This window comes from Stenella coeruleoalba (genome assembly GCF_951394435.1).
Source record: "Stenella coeruleoalba genome assembly, chromosome: X".
Taxonomy (NCBI): Eukaryota; Metazoa; Chordata; class Mammalia; order Artiodactyla; family Delphinidae; genus Stenella; species Stenella coeruleoalba.
Genome location: NC_137152.1, coordinates 97,681,997 through 97,701,505, shown reverse-complemented (window position 1 = coordinate 97,701,505; position 19,509 = coordinate 97,681,997). Strand labels below are relative to the sequence as shown.

General features: G+C 37.2%; 1 protein-coding gene across 5 annotated transcripts in view; it reads left to right on the top strand.

Annotated features, from left to right (window-relative positions):
• CUL4B (cullin 4B) overlaps positions 1-17,505 on the top strand; it is a 38,868-nt gene extending 21,363 nt beyond the window's left edge. For 2 of the 5 annotated variants that reach the window (XM_079910676.1, XM_079910674.1), the window contains exons 9-21: positions 88-170; positions 806-873; positions 1,802-1,920; positions 2,521-2,713; positions 4,070-4,174; positions 4,669-4,779; positions 5,236-5,327; positions 6,436-6,543; positions 7,415-7,528; positions 8,537-8,642; positions 9,749-9,921; positions 12,253-12,405; positions 14,500-17,187. In XM_079910676.1, the coding sequence (XP_079766802.1) occupies positions 88-170; positions 806-873; positions 1,802-1,920; positions 2,521-2,713; positions 4,070-4,174; positions 4,669-4,779; positions 5,236-5,327; positions 6,436-6,543; positions 7,415-7,528; positions 8,537-8,642; positions 9,749-9,921; positions 12,253-12,405; positions 14,500-14,595 (1,521 nt within the window). In that variant the 3' untranslated portion in view covers positions 14,596-17,187. Of the gene's footprint in view, positions 1-87; positions 171-805; positions 874-1,801; positions 1,921-2,520; positions 2,714-4,069; positions 4,175-4,668; positions 4,780-5,235; positions 5,328-6,435; positions 6,544-7,414; positions 7,529-8,536; positions 8,643-9,748; positions 9,922-12,252; positions 12,406-14,499 lie in introns of all 5 variants that reach the window. The other 3 variants (XM_079910678.1, XM_079910675.1, XM_079910677.1) reach the window with 2 other exon arrangements.
• The last annotated feature ends 2,004 nt before the right edge of the window (positions 17,506-19,509 follow it).

The following is a 19,509-nucleotide window of genomic DNA, read 5'->3' as shown; positions in this document are numbered from 1 at the left end:
AGGGCTGCTTCCAGGATCTTTTGGAGTTGACATTTTCTGAATGATTTATGGGGAGGAAAACAATAATATAAAAAACTATCTTTGTAGGTTCCTGAATATCTTCATCATGTTAACAAACGTCTAGAAGAAGAAGCAGACAGACTTATTACTTACTTAGATCAGACCACCCAGTAAGTATTACATGCTCAGCCTAATAGCCTTAACCTGTGTTGTTGAATCACTTAAGGCACTTTGGGCATCCCCAAACATGTTAGTAACTGTTTTCAGGTATCTTGAGTCTTTAACAATTGTTTTCATAATGCAACCTTCGAGTTGCTATTTTCCCTACTTAATTAGATTTAATCAAGGATTTGATAATTGGTTGTCTGTATGTGTTTAGGATGTAATTAAAAAATAGTATTACAAGCTAATGTGATCTTTGAAATCTTCAGGCCGATTAAAATTCAGTGGGTGTTCATAGGAGAAAGTATTTCTGTGCTTTCCTAAATATTACCAACCAAGGAGTTCCTGTAAGCAGCACAGATAAATTCCTTACTTTCCTAGTGAAAGCAGAGAAATTTGGGAAAAGCCAGCCATAGCAAGACCCTTAAAATATTTGTTTTGTGATGTAACAAATTCTGAAATATGCAATGTTTTCCTTCTAGTCATAAAGTAGAGTAACTCTGAGCACAATAAATTTATACATAGGAATAGGAATATTGAAATTAACATATAATGAGCTATTTGATTTTTTTCCCCCCAGGAGAGACTATAAATTTTCAGGAAAGTCAAAGTCAATAGTTCTAAACTTTTTTTTTCCTTGTAGAAAGTCATTAATTGCTACTGTGGAAAAACAACTTCTAGGTGAACACTTAACAGCAATTCTTCAGAAAGGTAATTGGTAATTTACAAATAAGAGATTACTTTTAAAATGGTAGCAGCAAACAAGTAGAAAAATTTTTAAAGATTGCCCTTTTAAAAGTTTGGTAGCGTGTGGCTGCATTTCTGAGGAGGGGCACAACCCCTTTTCCCTATTCATCACAGTAAACTTTCAGGAGGTGCCTGTTTCCTTAACTTAAAGATACAGGGAGTGAGATGAGAGGAGACTACCAACTCCAGTAAAGAAACAGTGGGAATTGGGGAATTCTTGATTTAATTTTTAAGACTGAAGTAATAAGGAAATGCATTCCTTTTTGCACTGAAATGTTTTTGTTTCTAGCATATAAAACCAAGCATTTCTATTAATCCTAAGTGATCTATGAGTATACCCTGAATTTTACTTTGACAATGCTACAAATAGGCAAAAAAGTCTTACCTTTCTCTCCAGCCATCTTTTCTTTTGTTTAAGGTATTTTAGTACATTAATGCAGTTACACTTTTATTTCATTCTGAAAATCAAATACTTTAGAACTTCATTTAAACTTGGCCTATTGATGCATGGTTTTTGATATACCACAGGCCATATCCAATACTCTGAAATATATATATGTGTATACTAATGCAAATATAATGTGGCTATTGCACATATGAGGTATTTATAATGTGTATTTATGTAAACCAATTTTTATAAGTTGGTTTATACATCTCATCTACTATGCTAAATGGTACAAACCATTACACAATTTTTGTTTTTATATAAAGTTCCCTATAGTTAGTTTTCACTTGGAAAGGTGATTGTTTCTTTGAGTTTAATTCAAAGCACATCTCTGTATTAAAATCACAGACTAGTCATAGTTCAGACCAGTATCACAATAACTTATTTTTCATTAAAATATCTGACATTTTTGTTCACTTTTTTAATACCAAATGTTTCAAAATTCAGGTTTAAATAGCCTCCTTGATGAAAACCGAATTCAAGATTTATCTCTCCTGTATCAGCTCTTCAGTAGAGTTCGAGGTGGCGTTCAGGTTCTCTTGCAGCAATGGATTGAATACATTAAGGTATTAACATTAACCTGTTTTTTTCTCTCTCATGGCTTATAATCTATACATCTAGAGTACATATCAGCAAGAATTATTTGTTAGATCCTTTTTTTTTTTTAAGTCATGGGCATTTTGGGAACAGTCAACCTGAGAATGATAGCTGTGTGGCAAATTAGCAATAAAACAGTTCTCTTCGTGATGTCTGATGTGATTTCTAGCTCCAATAATTATAGCAGTGAATGTGGAAAAAGGAAGAGGGCTTTTTTTGGATCCAAATTTCTTTCCTTTCTTTGATCTTACACTGAAGGCAGATTGCTGTTTTTTAAAAATTCAACCCGACTTTTTTAAAAGTAGGAAAAAGACCCTAGAGACTTCTACAATAATGCCCCATTATGATATTACATAGCCAGTGGCCATTACTTATTTTATGACTATAGATGAATGGCATCAGTCTGGATGTTTTATAACTTTATTTTTTTATTTTATTGACTTCAAAGCCAGGTTTATCTTAATTTTTTGAGATTTTAAAGTATGTGTATCTACTTAAAATATGATTTGGGGGATTGTTTTCATTGTAGATAATTAAATTCTAATAGAAAGTCATTTTTGTTTCTTTAGGCATTTGGTAGCACTATTGTAATTAATCCTGAAAAGGATAAAACCATGGTTCAAGAATTGCTGGATTTTAAAGATAAGGTTGACCATATAATTGATATCTGTTTCCTGAAGAATGAAAAATTTATCAACGCCATGAAAGAAGCATTTGAAACATTCATTAACAAAAGACCAAACAAACCTGCTGAACTTATAGGTATTTCTCTAGTCCCTTTTCCCGGTTCTTTATTGTTCTTCTTTTACTCATAAAGTTCCAGTTAACCTGAAATTTTGACAAGGTTTTGTATATTAACACCTAATTTATTTGGAGTTGCATACTTGGTGGTTTCTAAGAAGCTGGATGCAAGGAATAAGTCCTTCATGCTAAAGAATATCTCAAAACCCACATGTCAAACATGGTCTTTCTTTGTAAGACCCTACTTACTTTTATTTATAAAAAGCTTGATAGCTGTTTTACAAGCCTCCTGCAATTTAGAGGTGAGGCAGGGTGCCATTTCTTGAGGCCCACACATAGGGCTCCAGGAAAGGGTAGCACAAAATTACAGTTGCCAGTGAGAAAGGTAGAATGTCCAGGATGAAAATAAACCTAATAATCTGGGCCCATTTAGAGTAAAAGGTGTGGTATACTTCAGTTCTCAGTTTTTCCCACCTGGATACCACTTAATGTCGAGGAGGAGGTAGCTGAGAAGGTCCTTCGCCAAAAGGATGAAATTTTTTTTTTTTTTTAATTTTTGACTACGTTGGGTTTTCGTTGCTGCGCGCGGGCTTTCTCTAGTTGTGGCGAGCGGGGGTTACTCTTCGTTGTTGTGCGCGGGCTTCTCATTGTGGTGGCTTCTCTTGTTGTGGAGCATGGGCTCTAGGCGCGCGGGCTTCAGTAGTTGTGGCACGTCGGCTCAGTAGTTGTGGCTCATGGGCTCTAGAGCGCAGGCTCAGTAGTTGTGGCACACGGGCTTAGTGGCTCCGTGGCGTGTGGGATCTTCCCGGACCAGGGATCGAACCCGTGTTCCCTGCATTGGCAGGTGGATTCTTAACCACTGCGCCACCAGGGAAGTCCCAAAAGGATGAAATTTTGTTGATTTACTACTTACCCTTAAAATTTTTGCAAAATTTGCCTCCTACTCTGTAATGTATCTGGTTTGTTTTAATAGAAAAGGGTTTAAGATTGCCTACCATCAGTGTAAAATGAATACTCCAGAAGATGTGCCATGTCTTTCAATGGCTTTGATGACCCCAGCACAGGGCTGTATACACCCCCTGCCCCCGGGGTACCCATATCCCGCATATCCCATTTTTAGTAAGCATCAGTATGGTAGAAAGTACATTAGATGTGGAGCCAGAAGACTTGGGTTTGAGTTGAGACTCTTGTATTTTTTAGCTCTGTGACATTGAACAAGTCACTTGGTCTCCCTGACTTTGGAGACTGTTTTAAAAATGCATGTATACATGTGAAACATTGAAAAAGTCAGTGTATCATACTCCTATTTGGTATTTATAGTGACCAGTACCTTATGGATACATGATCACTAAACAACAAACTTTCCCCCCATTTTAGCTAAGTATGTAGATTCAAAGCTTCGCGCAGGCAACAAAGAAGCTACAGATGAAGAACTTGAGAAAATGTTGGATAAGATTATGATTATATTTAGATTTATCTATGGTATGTATTTTTGTTTTAATATTTTTCTTTTAAAACAAAGCACTCAACAGAGAAACTAGCGAGTATAACCAACCTAGAAGGTATATTTATTTGGGGGTTAGCTATTTAAAATTCTGTTACATTCCTTGCATTTAATTTATTGGGGTACTTGAGGAATGTTACTTAATTGCCTTGTGCTTTGACTTTTCCACTATTAAGAGCCTTGAATTTTGCTACTTGTTTTAATCTCTAGAATATTGATGCTAAAGCTACTAGTTGACTAAAGCTTTTCTAAAGAAAAGTTAATTCAGTCTTAATTCTTTACAGCAAAGAACTTTTGAAAGGTTTGGCACAAAAACCTACCTCTAATGTTTCTTGCATTTAGCAAACTTGGATAAAATCTATAAATTTAAATAACTTGGAGTAATGGTGCGATTTATTAAGCACTTTGAGTCAATTTTGTCAAAACCTTATATTGGAGTATTATGAGAGTTGTGTTTTATTATTTAACATAGGCAAGGATGTTTTTGAAGCCTTCTATAAGAAAGATTTAGCCAAGCGCCTGTTAGTTGGGAAGAGTGCATCTGTGGATGCTGAAAAATCAATGCTGTCCAAACTTAAACATGGTATGTTTGTCATTCTTTCTGTTCCTTTTCTTCTTTGATTTCTGAGAGAAAATGTTAGCTTAGTTTTTAAAACTCTTTCAGTCAGTTGCCTCTTTTGTTAATCATTGTATGTTCGTATGATAAAAACGTAAATTGAGTAAGCTCATTAGGTTTCCAACCTATTTACATATCCAGAGCTGTTGTGATTTTTTTTTTAAATAAAGCATTGTTCTTTTATTATTTGTATAAAAGTTTCCCATTTATCTTATGCCTAAGTAGTAGATAAGGTTACTACAGGATTAAAGATTTGACTCTGAATTAGTGGGGCATACACTTTGGGGTAAGGATTTTTTGTTCTTATGAATAGTTACAGATCATATTTCATGCTAAAGTAAGTTTTATATTTCATGTTTTCAATTCTAAATTCTGTGTTTTTACCACTTTAAAATACTGTAAATGTACAAACATCTTTAATAGAATGTGGAGCTGCTTTCACCAGCAAACTTGAAGGAATGTTTAAAGACATGGAACTTTCTAAAGACATCATGATTCAGTTCAAACAGGTAAAAGTGAGTTAAACTCTTACTTAATTCCTCCAACTTAAATGTATTTAGTTATCTCCTTACTTTGGTTTGTACTGAAGAGGATAAATAGAAACATGTATTTGTTATAAATAATTCATAGCAACTTAGATGATAGTCACAGTAGAGGAAAAAAATCACGAATGAAATGTAAGTATATTTGACCTACTTCAAAATTTATTCCCAGTATACACCCAAGATAACACAAAAATAGAAATAAAATGTATTGAACAGAAGTAAGGACAAGAAAAGCTATAGCTAGTGAGAACAGGGCTTCTAGCATCTAATCGCTGTTGGTGAGTTGCATATTCAAAGCTGGTGATGGGGAGGGAGGAGAAGTGATAGAGTGGTTGTATAAGGCCTTTAGGGACATTGGGAATGAAAAGCTAGATCCATAGTTTTGCAGATGTTGGTAGAAGCTGGTTTTAAATTTTTGAGATTATAGGTAATAGTGATAGCAAAGTAGATTTTCCTCTCCTAGGGTTTTAATAATGACTTCTTTACCACTATATTGCTATGGTGGGAAATGAGAGTGGAAGACTCGAGAAAGATCAGGGTCAGTAGGATCATGGGCCCTGTAGTAGCTACAGAACAGGGTTTATTTGCTTTGCCCTTTCCCCTTCTTCCTTCCCCATTTCAGGCCACCCCCTGCAAACAGGCAGTGGAGCAGATGAAAAACCAGAGACTTGGGCTGGCTGGTGGGGTGAGGAATGGGGGTTGCTGCCAGGTTTTCTAAGCCACACAGGGGTCTCCAGAGATGGAGACTGCAGGTGGTATGGGGAAAGGAATGGAGAAGAAATCCCGTAACAGCCCAGTCATATGTGAGAAATTATTTATTTAAGTCGTTAATGCCTCTAACAGAGTCACGTGATCTTTGTGTGCCATTGTAGCAAAATGTTACCCAGTGTACTTTTCTAGTGCACTTAATATAGGCTTCATTTATAATCCTTTTAATAGTTGCCTTTTATTTTAAAGATCGTCAGTATTCACATGTAGTTTTGTAATGGGGAACTTCTTAAATGGGTCATTATTATGGCATGGAATGTATGCACTTTTATTTTTTAAGATCTCAGTGTGTGTGTTGATCTTATTGTAGTATATGCAGAACCAGAATGTACCTGGGAATATTGAATTAACTGTGAATATCCTGACGATGGGTTATTGGCCAACATATGTGCCTATGGAAGTTCATTTACCACCAGAGGTAAGAGTTGCTGTTTAGGACTTGAGTTATAAGCATAGAAATACATGACATTTCTATTTTGCTTATCATTGAAAAATATGTAGTTTTTTAAAAGTTTGTTGTCAGTAAGCACGCCACCACCAAATGTCAACTGTTTTTAATACTTTACTCTTTTATTTATATTACTCTTGTACTTATATCATTAGAGCATAGCTAAAGATGCCAAGTTTCTGAGTTCAGGGCCAATTTGCTTGACTCTTCTTTCAGTTCCCCAGATTGTACCCATCACTCTGCCCAGCTCTCAAAAATTCTTGTCCGTATATCACCTGGGGGTTGGACTGCTGAGTGATGGATGCTTGAGTAAATCCAACCTAACTCCTGGGGAAATGTCTTAACCCAGGACTGAAGCTTAGAAAAGGGTTAAGGCTAGAGAGATAGATACTGAGAGTCCTCCATGGAGATAATCATGGAAGCCCAGGGAGCAGATCTCCCTCATTAAGAGGGAGAATGTGGAAACAGGAAGAACAGGCCTAAGGCAGAACTTTGAAAAAGGCTCACATTTGGTAGGTGGTAGGAAGAGATACCTGTGAGGGAATCCAATGAAGAAGCAATGATGAGATAAAGGAACCAGCATGTTGCAGAGACACAGAAGACATTGGAGATGAATGTTCCAAAAGAGGGGATGATAAATTGTTGCAGACAGATCAGAGAGTGTAAAGACTGATTAATGCCATTAGATTTGGTGGTTATTACCTTACATCAAAGTGATCAGTGGACCTGCTCTGTATAGTCTTTAAAACTTCCAGAAATTTTTACACCAGATAAATATAAAAAGTGGTGAACGTGATATTGGATACAGAGCTTAAATAAAGTTTTGTTTTATTTATTGTAGATGGTAAAACTTCAGGAGATTTTCAAGACCTTTTACCTAGGCAAACATAGTGGCAGGAAACTTCAGTGGCAGTCAACCCTAGGACACTGTGTGCTAAAGGCAGAATTTAAAGAGGTAAGTGGATGTTCCCCAAACTTAGTTTTCACCTTCATCTTTGATATTGAGGTCATCCCTCTTAATTTGAAGGTTTAAGGTGTTTTATAAATTTGTCCTGAATATCTACATGAGATAGTGATAGCTTGTCACAGCCCTGTGTATATTATAAGAATGTGGTCTTTTCCACTGTTGATTGGGCCCTGCTGCAAAACCAAAACCAATAACCCTTTTCTCCCACACCCTTTCCCCACCTGTGGATGCAAAATTCATGCTGCCTCTTCTTTTTTTAAAATTTTATTTATTAATTTATTTATCTATGGCTGTGTTGGCTCTTCGTTTCTGTGCGAGGGCTCTCTATAGTTGCGGCGAGCGGGGGCCACTCACTATCGTGGCCTCTCTTGTGGCGGAGCACAGGCTCTAGAGCGCAGGCTCAGTAGTTGTGGCACATGGGGCCAGTTGCTCCGCGGCATGTGGGATCTTCCCAGATCAGGGCTCGAACCCGTGTCTCCGGCATTGGCAGGCGGATTCTCAACCACTGCGCCACCAGGGAAGCCCCCACGCTGGCACTTCTTGACAGGAAACTTCTTTTCTTGTTGCTGGGAGCTAGAGAATAGAGTGGGCGTTAAGGGGAACAGTTCTTATATCAATTTCAAAAAATCCTACAGCTTTTCATGACTAATCTGAATCAGAAGAGTTGAAAATGCATTGAAATAGTGATTTCTTGTTGCTCATGATAAATATCTGTAATGACACATAAAACCGAGTTATTAATTTTCATTACTTTGTTGTTTTAATTATAAGGCTTAAAAAAAGACCTGTAGAAAGGTCACCCAATCCTTCCTCCTGTTTTAGGTAGGATCACACCTAAACCCTACACTGAACATACTGGCCTTTCTGGATAATGTTAATCCGAGTTTCTAAATCCACTAATTGAAAAATGCTTTTCCAGTAAGAGATTAGTTATTTGATTAATTTTCATGCAGTTTTTAAAAAAATGATGGCTAAACACTGTTGTTTCTCCAACAGGGTAAAAAGGAACTCCAGGTCTCTCTTTTTCAAACACTGGTGCTGCTAATGTTTAATGAGGGAGAAGAGTTCAGTTTAGAAGAGATCAAGCAGGCTACCGGAATAGGTTTGTGTTGAATCGTTTGATTAGCATGCATTTTTCGGTGTCCACTATGTGCACTCCACTTGGTTAAGAGCTCTGGGGGGACTATAAAGGGATAATCCCCCTCCTCAGCACTTACAACCATGGGGAAAGGGAGAAATGACAATTTCACAACCAATAAGTACCAATCTGTGGTGCTGACAGAGTGTGTTAGGAGTTCAGTGAAGCAAGAGATAACTCTGGACTGGCACAATTGGGAAAGCCTTCATGAAGGAGGTAGGACTTGGGCTGGGCCTTCAGATTTAAGTTAGGGAGAAGGCATATTTTGCAAGAGGAAATACCATGAGAAAAGGCGTGGAGGAAGGAATCAGCACAGTGTGGGCAGGAGTCATAAAAAGTTTAACTGCAGCATGGAGTAGTGAGATACAAAGTTAGATAGGTAAGCTATGGAGAGCCTTACAGATCTAGCAAGTGAAACATACATTGTAGGATCTCAAGTGTGTGACATATTGGAAGTGACTTATTTGGGCAGCTTGCCTATAATCAGTAGATAGTAGGGCAGCTTGAAGGATGAAGAGATTCCAGTCCAGAAGCTAATGGGGTAATTCAGGCGTAAAGTGATAACGAGCTTAGACTAGAATGAGGCCAATGAGAAGAGACGAAGCATCTCTAAGGAAGCAACTACTAGATATGTGGAGGATGCAGGAGAGGGAAGAGTTAAAAGATGATTCCAGGGTTTCTCAACAGAGGGGGTTGGTAGATTCATAACTAACAATTGGAAAGAAAACAGTTTTATGGGGAAGATGATGAATAAAACGTTGGACATACTAAAATTGATGATAGTAAAAGAGCCAGCTGGAGGTATCCTTTAAATGTAGGACTGGGGAAAATGAGATGTCATTTCTGAAGATGTGGTGGTTATTCACTCGGAATGATAACTGAAGCCTTTAGAGGACGGACGACCAGGAAAAAAGCCATTGGATAGGACAAAGAGGAAGTTGTTCATGATCTTGGGGAAAAAAGGAAACAGTTTTATTAGACGGGTGGGGTAGAAGCTAGATTGAGGTTGAATGTAGCTGTGCGTGTTGATGAGTTAGTAACAAATAACTAAGCCAGTCTTTCTTCTTCAGAGGATGGGGAGTTAAGAAGAACACTGCAGTCATTGGCTTGTGGCAAAGCTAGAGTTCTGGCGAAAAATCCAAAGGGTAAAGATATTGAAGATGGTGACAAGTTCATTTGTAACGATGATTTCAAGCACAAACTTTTCAGGATAAAGATCAATCAAATTCAGATGAAAGAAACGGTATTTCTTTTGCATTCTCCTCATTCTAATGTACTGGAATTATATATGTTCATAATAAATATTTATAAAGAAGGTTTTAGCCTAGAATACTACCACTAACATTAACATTATCTATGCCTATATCTAGCTCAGTGTATTTCAGTATTTGATTTTGCAGATTTTGAGGGGGCGGGGGTGTACACAATTGGGCCTGATAGTTTTATATCCTGCTTTTTGTGTGTTTAAATTAAGACTTTAGAATTTTTAAAATTTATTTATTTTATTTATTTTAGGCTGCATTGGATCTTCGTTGCTGCTCGCAGGCATTCTCTAGTTGCAGTGAATGGGGGCTACTCTTCGTTGCGGTGCACAGACTTCTCATTGCGGTGGCTTCTCTTGTTGCGGAGCACGGGCTCTAGGCATGCGAGATTCAGTAGTTGTAGCACACAGGCTCAGTAGTTGTGGCTCGCGGGCTCTAGAGCACAGGCTCAGTAGTTGTGGCGCGTGGGCTTAGTTGCTCCGCGGCATGTGGGATCTTCCCAGACCAGGGCTCGAACCTGTGTCCCCTGCATTGGCAGGCAGATTCTTAACCACTGTGCTACCAGGGAAGCCCCAAGTCTTTAGAATTTTTCCATGCCATTAAGCATCTTTATAAAATGGCACATGGCCACACAATATTCTTTTACACAGCTATAATAATTTATTCAACCAATGTCCATTGTTGGGCACTTAAATTCATAACTTCTTAGTATTGTAAATAAAACAGCAAGATACATCTCTGTACCTAAATCTTAATCTCTCTGATCCTTTCCTTACGAATTTACCATGGAAGTAGATTTTTTGGGTTAAAGAGTGTGAACATTTTAAGAGTCTGAATACGTTATGCCATTTTGTGTTCTAGAAAGATTGGACCAATTTACACTGTCTAATGTGAGTGCCTGTCTTACTGTGCCCTTGCCAGCACTAAAGATTATATTTTCTTTTTTTAATCTTTGCCAGCTTGCTTGGTGAAAAATTGGAAGGTTTAGTTAGTGTTTCTTTGATCAACAGTGAATATTTTGTTTGTTTTTACCATTTGAATTTGTAAGAGATTTTTATTAAGGAAACCAACAACTGCAGCATTTCCTGAAACCAGTTGGTTTCAATTCCAACAAGGTTTAATGCAGTACTTGAGAAAAAGTTTTATAATAGGGATAGAAGTCAGGGTCGCAAACAAGTTCCCGTCTCGTTAACATTCACATCAAAGGCGTGATATTCCCTTAGATTACTATGTTATTTTAAAACGTGTGCTGTATCAGAAAGAAACTAACTGCAAAAAGCCGAAACTAGGGACTTCCCTGGCAATCCAGTGGTTAAGACTCTGCGCTTCCACTGCAGAGGGCACAGGTTCGATCAGGGGAATAAAGATCCCGCATGCCGAGTGATGAGGCAACAAAAAAGAAAAGCCCAAACTACTCTTTTAATTTAGGTGCTAAAGAGGAACATTCTTGCTTTAGCATTAGAATTGGTTAACTGACTTTTTTTAAACTGTGCGTTTCTGATTTATATATTACAAAATAAAAATTAATGAAAAATAATTTGGGACTTCCCTGGTGGCACAGTGGTTAAGAATCCGCTTGCCAATGCAGGGGACACGGGTTCGATCCCTGGTCCGGGAAGATCCCACATGCCGCGGAGCAACTAAGCCTGCGCACCACAACTACTGAGCCTGTGCTGTAGAGCCCGCGAGCCGCAACTACTGAAGCCTGTGCTCCTAGAGCCCATGCTCTGCAACAAGAGAAGCCACTGCAATGAGAAGCCCACACACCACAACAAAGAGCAGCCCCCGTTCGCCACAACTACAGAAAGCCTGCACAGCAACGAAAATGCAAGGCAGCCAAAAAAATAAAATACAATAAAATAAAATGTTAAAAAAAAAGTTTGACTACTGGTTAGCTTAGCTGGTTAGTATCATACTTTGAGTCAGATGTCAGAATCGGTCACTTTTACAGATAAGCTAATGTCGTACAGAAATCTGGTCAATAACCTCTTGTGACACATTAAGATTTTGAGAAGAGAGTAAAAGAAAATGATAAATTCTGCATCAGCTGTTTCTCTTTCTAGAAAAGCAGCTCAAAGATGGTATTTTTCTATTAACTAATATTGGTGTTACTTCATTGATACAGGACATTAGGCCAGATAGGAGTTATGTTTGTAGGGTTTTTTCTGTCCTTGTCAGTATTTATAAGGTTTCTTTTGATAGTTCAGCATATTTAAAGCATTAACTGTGTCATGTCCCTAAAATGTACAATTTGTATAAGTAATCAAGTTTCACTTCAGGTACAGTTCCTAAGTTTAAAACTTTTTTGTTAGGTTGAGGAACAAGCAAGCACCACAGAAAGAGTATTTCAAGACAGACAGTATCAAATTGATGCTGCAATTGTTCGAATTATGAAGATGAGAAAGACACTTAGCCACAATCTCCTTGTTTCAGAAGTGTACAACCAGTTGAAATTTCCAGTAAAGGTAGGTACTTCTGTATTTTATTATTGAGCTGCTTATATATAAAAAATATTGAGTTTATTATATATAAAAATTAGATTTTTCAGACACAAGTCTTACAAACATAGAATAAAACCTCAAGACCATTTGGAGGGACAAAAGTTTTCATTTCTTATGCTCATATATATGATTCCAGAAAAACCTTTGTTGGCATATGTGGGCATCTGTGACAAAAGGGGAAAACAATTTATAAAAGCTCCTATACCTGAAAGTTTAGCTGCTAAGTGAGTCTTTGAAATTTTCAAGTTTATTCACGTTATTTTTTTGAGCTTCTTTGTTATTTTTGTTTCCTTTTTCTCCTTGAAATACCTAGCTATTTGACAGATTTGGTTATTTTAATTAAGCTAAATCTATTTAGTTAGCTTGTGTTAAGTGTCCATTAAAAACTATACAGATAACTAGTAATCATTAGGCATCTTTTTTAAAGCTTAGCGATAGTTCTGGCAAACAAATTAGTCGTCACATGGACATGTTCCATTATAAATGCCCAGTAATAAAGCGCCTTAGACAATGTGGTGTTGTACTGGACTTTATCTCATGTTTTAGAAGATTCCCAAACTCTTATGATGATAAACACTTCGTAAAGTTTGGATAGACTCTTGGCTGTTAGGGTTCTCATGAGCTTTGGGCCTAGGTAAGTTATTTCACCTCTTGAGCTTGTTTCCTCTTTTGTAAAATGGAGATGATAATAGTACTTATCTCTTAGGATTATTGTGGAGCTTAAATGAGATAATATATGTAAAACTTAGCACTGGGCCTGGCACGTAAGTGCTCATTAGCTGTCACTGCTAATAAGGTAGGTTTTCTCTCTCCTCCAAACCTAATACTGCCTTCTCATTACCACACACTCACCCTCATGTTCTGCCTTAACAATCATTTCACCTCTAGCCAGAGAGATCACTAATGCTAGCTAGCTAGGGAAGGTAGAGGATCACTGTAATAAATATTGTGCTGATATTCTAGGTCTTTCACCATAATAAGAGAAAGTCATTTTGATTTTCAAATCTTGGAATTCAAACTTTGGTGAAATTTTGGCTGCCCCATCAAACTACTTTCCCTTTTTACCTTTCTTGATCAAGTAGCCATTTTACACAATCTAAAAAACTGTTAGCAAGCAAGATTATATTGTCTTTATAGGCTAGATACAAAAGACAGTGGAATTTTGTTACCCAAGAGCTAAGAATGCAATCATGAGAATAAGCTATAATCTTTCTCAATGATTTTTCAACAAATAGGATTCAAAAATTCAAATCATTTATAGCAGGTAACAGTTAAACCTGAAATACGAAGATCTGAATTAGATGATACTTCACTTATCAAACCATTTGTTGTAGTATTCTTGTAAATAGTGATTTCCATAGTACATTTTTTATTTAATTTATAAATATGCAACCTGACTTTGAGAACCAGCTTTTGTCCAAATTTAGGGTCTACTTATTTTCTCAAACTATCTTGGCAAAACTAAATAGCATTCTGTTTCCTTAAACTATACTGTGTTCCTTTTGTGAACTTATGGTAGTCTTTTGTATTTGTGCAGAGAATAGCTGGTTCTTAGAAGACCTCTTTAAAATAGAAAAGTAAAGTATTGTATAACAGTATGACAGGGGACTTCCCTGGTGGTCCAGTGGCTAAGACTCCCCGCTCCCAGTGCAGGGGGCCTGGGTTCAATCCCTGGTGACGGAACTAGATCCCACATGCCACAACTAAAGATCCTGCACTCAGCAACAAAGACCCCTCATGCTGCCGCAACTAAGACCCAGCACAGCCAGATAGATAGATATAGATAGATAGATAGGTAGATAAATAGATAAACAGGTAAATAAATAATATAAGATGTGACAATGTATGTATAGTGTAAAAACATCTTTTAACCTGCTTTATTTTCATTATACTTTCCTCTTTAAAAAATCAAGGAGATTTAAAAAATAAAAATTAAAAAATATTAAGGAGATTAAATACATTAAATCAATGAGCCAAAACTGTTCTTTTGGGGTATTGGTAAATGGGCTTGAGCTAGTGATCATGAGCTTTGCACTGAAAATTTGCCTTCTCTTACAGCCTGCTGATCTTAAGAAGAGAATAGAATCCTTAATTGACCGGGACTACATGGAAAGAGATAAAGAAAATCCAAACCAGTACAATTATATTGCATAAAATGTTGGCCTTGGAGCATTTGGTGTCATAAACAGTAACCAGTGGATAAACTAACCTGTTATTATTTGACTTCTTTTATACTACCAATGACCAAATGAAGCAGTGTAATGGAAATAGTTGAGTGACTTTTCAGTGGTTAACATGCCCATTTAAAGAGTAATACTTACCTTTAAGAAGAATGTTGTTGAACTCTTTGCATGTTATTTAGTATGATGTGCAGAAAACTCTTAAGAAAGTACCTGGTCTTCATGATTCCTATTTGGAACTGGGGAAGAGGTCCCTATGGCTATTAAAGAAAAGAGGAGGGGGGTTCTTATACACCATTAATTATGAAGCAAAAGGTTTATTTGCTTAAAATGTCATTTAAAGATACTTAAACTGCATGCAAACTTTATTTACTGTACAGAGTTCTGGATGTATTTATCAAATAGAAAAACCACCCTGGACTTGGTTGTTCACCTGTTTTGTGATTTCCCTTGAAGAGAAAAATAAGTTGTCATAGCTATTGATATTTTACTAAGTAATGTTCTGTTACACTGAAAGGGATGTTTTTAAAAATTTTATTTGGAAACAAGTTTTCAAGCAGAGGGACAGTTGCTTACATAGTCTTGTATACACACATCCTAAAATGTTCCCATGGGATGTGTGTATATGGTTCAGCCCTGAGTTTACTGTGCTGATTAACAGGTACTTATAAAAATAGCTGAAATAGAAAATTGCTGGTCAGTTGTACTAGAAGAACATGGTAGGAGAGAAAAATCCAACTCTTTCTTCATATTAAAAATGAATATAATATGAACATCGCAAAAGAGACCAAAACCCACGTGTTGTGTAACTTTTTACAAGAGCAAAAATTCATAAACTAGTTTTCAACTTCCTTTAGACTTTAATGTTGTTTGGACAGTTTTGTCTTTAACTTGGACCAATTGTAGATTGTTACAGGCTTCCTGGGATTTAGCATTCCTATTTTCTCTACCAAAGTTTTTTTTTTGGAAGCACCTCAACTCTCCTTTTTGTTGGCATATAAGCATTTCCTTTCATCCTTATTTTAACTTCCTAAAGCCCTAGATAGAACTAGATCCTTCCTCATTTCCCCCATACACCCCCTAGTTGGGAATTTCAAATTCTGTATTATGCTGATCTTATTCCTTTCAAAATTGCTTGAAGATAAAGAGTTCTCATAGCCACTGGACACCTACCTTTCAGGGGAATGTCCTAGGATTGTTCATACATAAAAAATAGCAGAAGTATTGTTTTTCAAATTGATAATGTGAGTAAAAGTCTTCTCTTTTACCATCAGTGGTTTTTTGTTTTGGGGTTTGGGGTTCTGTTTTGCTTCCTTGTTTGTTTTTCCTTGAAGCTTTGAAGGGAATTGATCTTGGAGGAAAAGCAGAAATTTTGTTTTGATTTTTAAAAAAATCAGAACTGCTTTAATGCTTTTTCACCGCCATGGCCTCTCCCGTCGCGGAGCACAGGCTCCGGACGCGCAGGCTCAGTGGCCATGGCCCACGGGCCCAGCCACTCTGCGGCATGCGGGACCCTCCCGGACCGGGGCACAAACCTGCGTCCCCTGCATCGGCAGGCGGACTCTCAACCACTGCGCCACCAGGGAAGCCTGCTTTAATGCTTTTTTGCAGCAGTGTATTTCCTTGACTATTTGGAACCATTAAGAAGAATACCTAGGTCCTAACCCTCAACTGAGACTTTTGGCTCTTGTGTTTGCTATTGATTGTTTTCTTGAGTTCTCAAAGACCTGTGACCAGCTATTCTTTTTAAAGTTGCCTGTTTTCTTTATAACTACATCAAACTTACACACTGTTGTCCACAGTATGTGGTATTTAGAATGCCTTCCTAACTATTTTTGAGCAGCCATTGCCTGTATTTTCTTTTCTTTCTTTCTTTTTTTTTTTTTTTTCGGTACGTGGGCTCTCACTGTTGTGGCCTCTCCCGTTGCGGAGCACAGGCTCCGGACGCGCAGGCTCAGCGGCCATGGCTCACGGGCCCAGCCGCTCCGCGGCATGTGGGATCTTCCCGGACCGGGGCACGAACCCGTGTCCCCTGCATCGGCAGGCGGACTCTCAACCACTGCGCCACCAGGGAAGCCCTGCCTGTATTTTCTTAGAGCCTCCCTGGTTTCCTTAACTGAGCTTATCTGACAAGGAAATGCAGCTATTTTTTTGCCCTCTCTCCATACTGGACCATCTAAGTCAGTGTTCTAACTCATCCCTGATGGTCTGTGAGATACGTAGACTGTTCCACCAGACTCGATAATTACTCTTAAGGAATTTTTAGGTAGAATTGGTACCATTAGGAGACTCTTGGTGTTACCTTTGTTATCTTGAAAGCTGGTCCCTTCCCTGAGGCTCTTAATTTTTTGAAAACTTGATGCTATTTCAGCTGAAAAAATTGGTGAGACTATTAAACAAATTGAGGGGAGCTGTTTAAGAAATTGAAAAGTAATCGCAAACAACATTGGATAATTGTGACTTTCAGTTCTGTATCAGTTGAATTTTTGTGCTCTTTTCCCTGTGTACGTGGTGGTTCTATTTTTCTCCAATAAAACTTTTATTTAAAAAAAGTTTCTGGAGAAGATCTTTAAAATTCAAATATTGTAAGAATATTATAAAACCACAGAACTTAACATCTTCTTCCTAATGATTTCTTTAATGAATTCACAGTTGTCAATTTTGTTATTTTTTAAGTTTCTCTTTAATTTTTGTGGTGGTTTGATAGTAATGCTGTAGGAATGTGGAGGGGAAGGTATGGTAACAGATGATTCCCAGGAATCCTCAAGGTGAGTATTTATTCTTAAATGTTCTATTTTAGAAAAATCAAGCACAAGTAGAAACATTGTTTCATCCAAATCCTCAGAATCAAGTAGTTTCATAAAGTCAGTATGAAACTAGTCTAGATTAAGTTGAGAAGGATTGGTGTTAATTCTTTAAATACTTACTAGAATTCATGAAGCTGTCTGGTCCTGGGCTTTCTTTTATGGGGAATTTTTTGATTATTGATTCAATCTTTTAATAGTTTTTTTCAGATTTTCTATTTCTTGAGTCAGTTTTAATATTTTGTCTTAAAATAACTACCCTGACTTTTGTCTAGTATTTGCTTGGTATATCTCTTCATTGCTTAACAGCCTTTTCTTATATTTTAGGTGTGTCTCTTCCATATTAGATGGATTTTCTCATCTTTCCCCTAATCTGACAGTTTCTGTCATTTTTTTCATAATACACATTTATTTTTTTATTGAGGTATAGTTGAAGACAATTTCTGTCCTTTAACTGGAAGATTATATCCATTTGCATTTGTTTCTAACATCTTACTGGTTGCTCTTTATCTCTTCTAATTTTCTTTGCTTTTTCTTCTTTCTCAGCTTTAAAATATATATATTGAGTTTTGTTTATTTTTTTATTCCATTTTCCCCACTACTTATTTGGAAGTTATATATTCTATTTCTTTTCTTTTACTGATTACCCTTGATATGTTAGCATATATGCTTAACAAAGTCAAAAATATCTAAATTTTCCTCCCAATTAATATAAAGATGTTAAAACACTTTAATACTGATCACCTCTCCCCCAACTTAACACAGTGTTGTTGTTCAGTGTTTTAGTTTTGTCCTCTTTTAAAAATGAACACCACAAATTAAAACATTAGTCTTTGCTCAAACACCACCTTCTCAGTGAAGCTTACCATAGCCATTCTATTTAAAATTTCAACTTGCCCACCAACGCCACCACACACACTACCAATTCCACACTCACCCTGCTCTTTTTCCTTTTTTACATATCATTTGTTACCTTTTACATACTATGCAATTTACTTGTTAACAATACTTACGGCATATTGTCTGTTTACTCCGCTAGTGTAAAGTTTAAGCTCCATTAGGGCAGAGACCTTTGTTTTGTTCATTGATGTATCTCAAACACTTAGGGAAGTTTCTAGCCATAGTAGGTGCATTAGGTTCCTGTGGCTGCTGTAACAAATTACCGCAAATGTAGTGGCTTAAAACAACAGAAATTAATTCTCTCACATTTCTAGAGGCCAGAAGTCAGAAATCAGCTTTACTGGGCTGAAATCAAGGTGTTCACAGGGCCACACTCCCTCTAGAGCTACATTTCCTTGGCTCATGTCCCCTCCCTCCACTTTATTTTCTTTTTCTTTTTTTGTTTTCTTGTCCCTTCCTCCAAGTTAAAAGCTGGTTCCATAACATCTTTTTTTTTACTGTTTTTTTTAATGTATTTATTTTTATTATTTATTTTATTTTTGGCTGTGTTGGGTCTTCGTTGCTGTGCATGGGATTCCTCTAGTTGCGGGTAGCCGGGGCTACTCTTCGTTGCAGTGTGCGGGCTTCTCACTGCAGTGGCTTCTCTTGTTGTTCAGCATGGGCTCTAGGTGCTTGGGCTTCAGTAGTTGTGGCACATGGGCTCAGTAGTTGTGGCTTGTGGGCTCTAGAGCACAGGCTCAGTAGTTGTGGCACGTGGGCTTAGTTGCTCCACGGCATGTGGGATCTTCCTAGACCAAGGATCAAACCCATGTCCCCTGCATTGGCAGGCAGATTCTTAACCACTGCGCCACCAGGGAAGCCCTCAACCATTATTTTGTTTTTCAAATATTGCCTCTCCTCCATTCTTTCTCTTTTCTCCCCTTGGAACTAAGTCAGACATGTAGAGTTTCTTATTTTATCCTCTATCTCCATCATATTTTCCATCCCTAAGGCTGCATTCTTGGTAATTTCTTTAGAACTGTTTTCCAATAAACTAATTGTCTTCAGAGCCCAATCTTCTCTTTAATTCATTCACCAAACTTTTAACTTCAACAGTTTATATTTTTATTTCTAAAAGTCTTATTTGCTTCTTATATAAATCTGCCTAGTCATTTTGATAATCTGCTGTTGCTTGCTCATTTTTG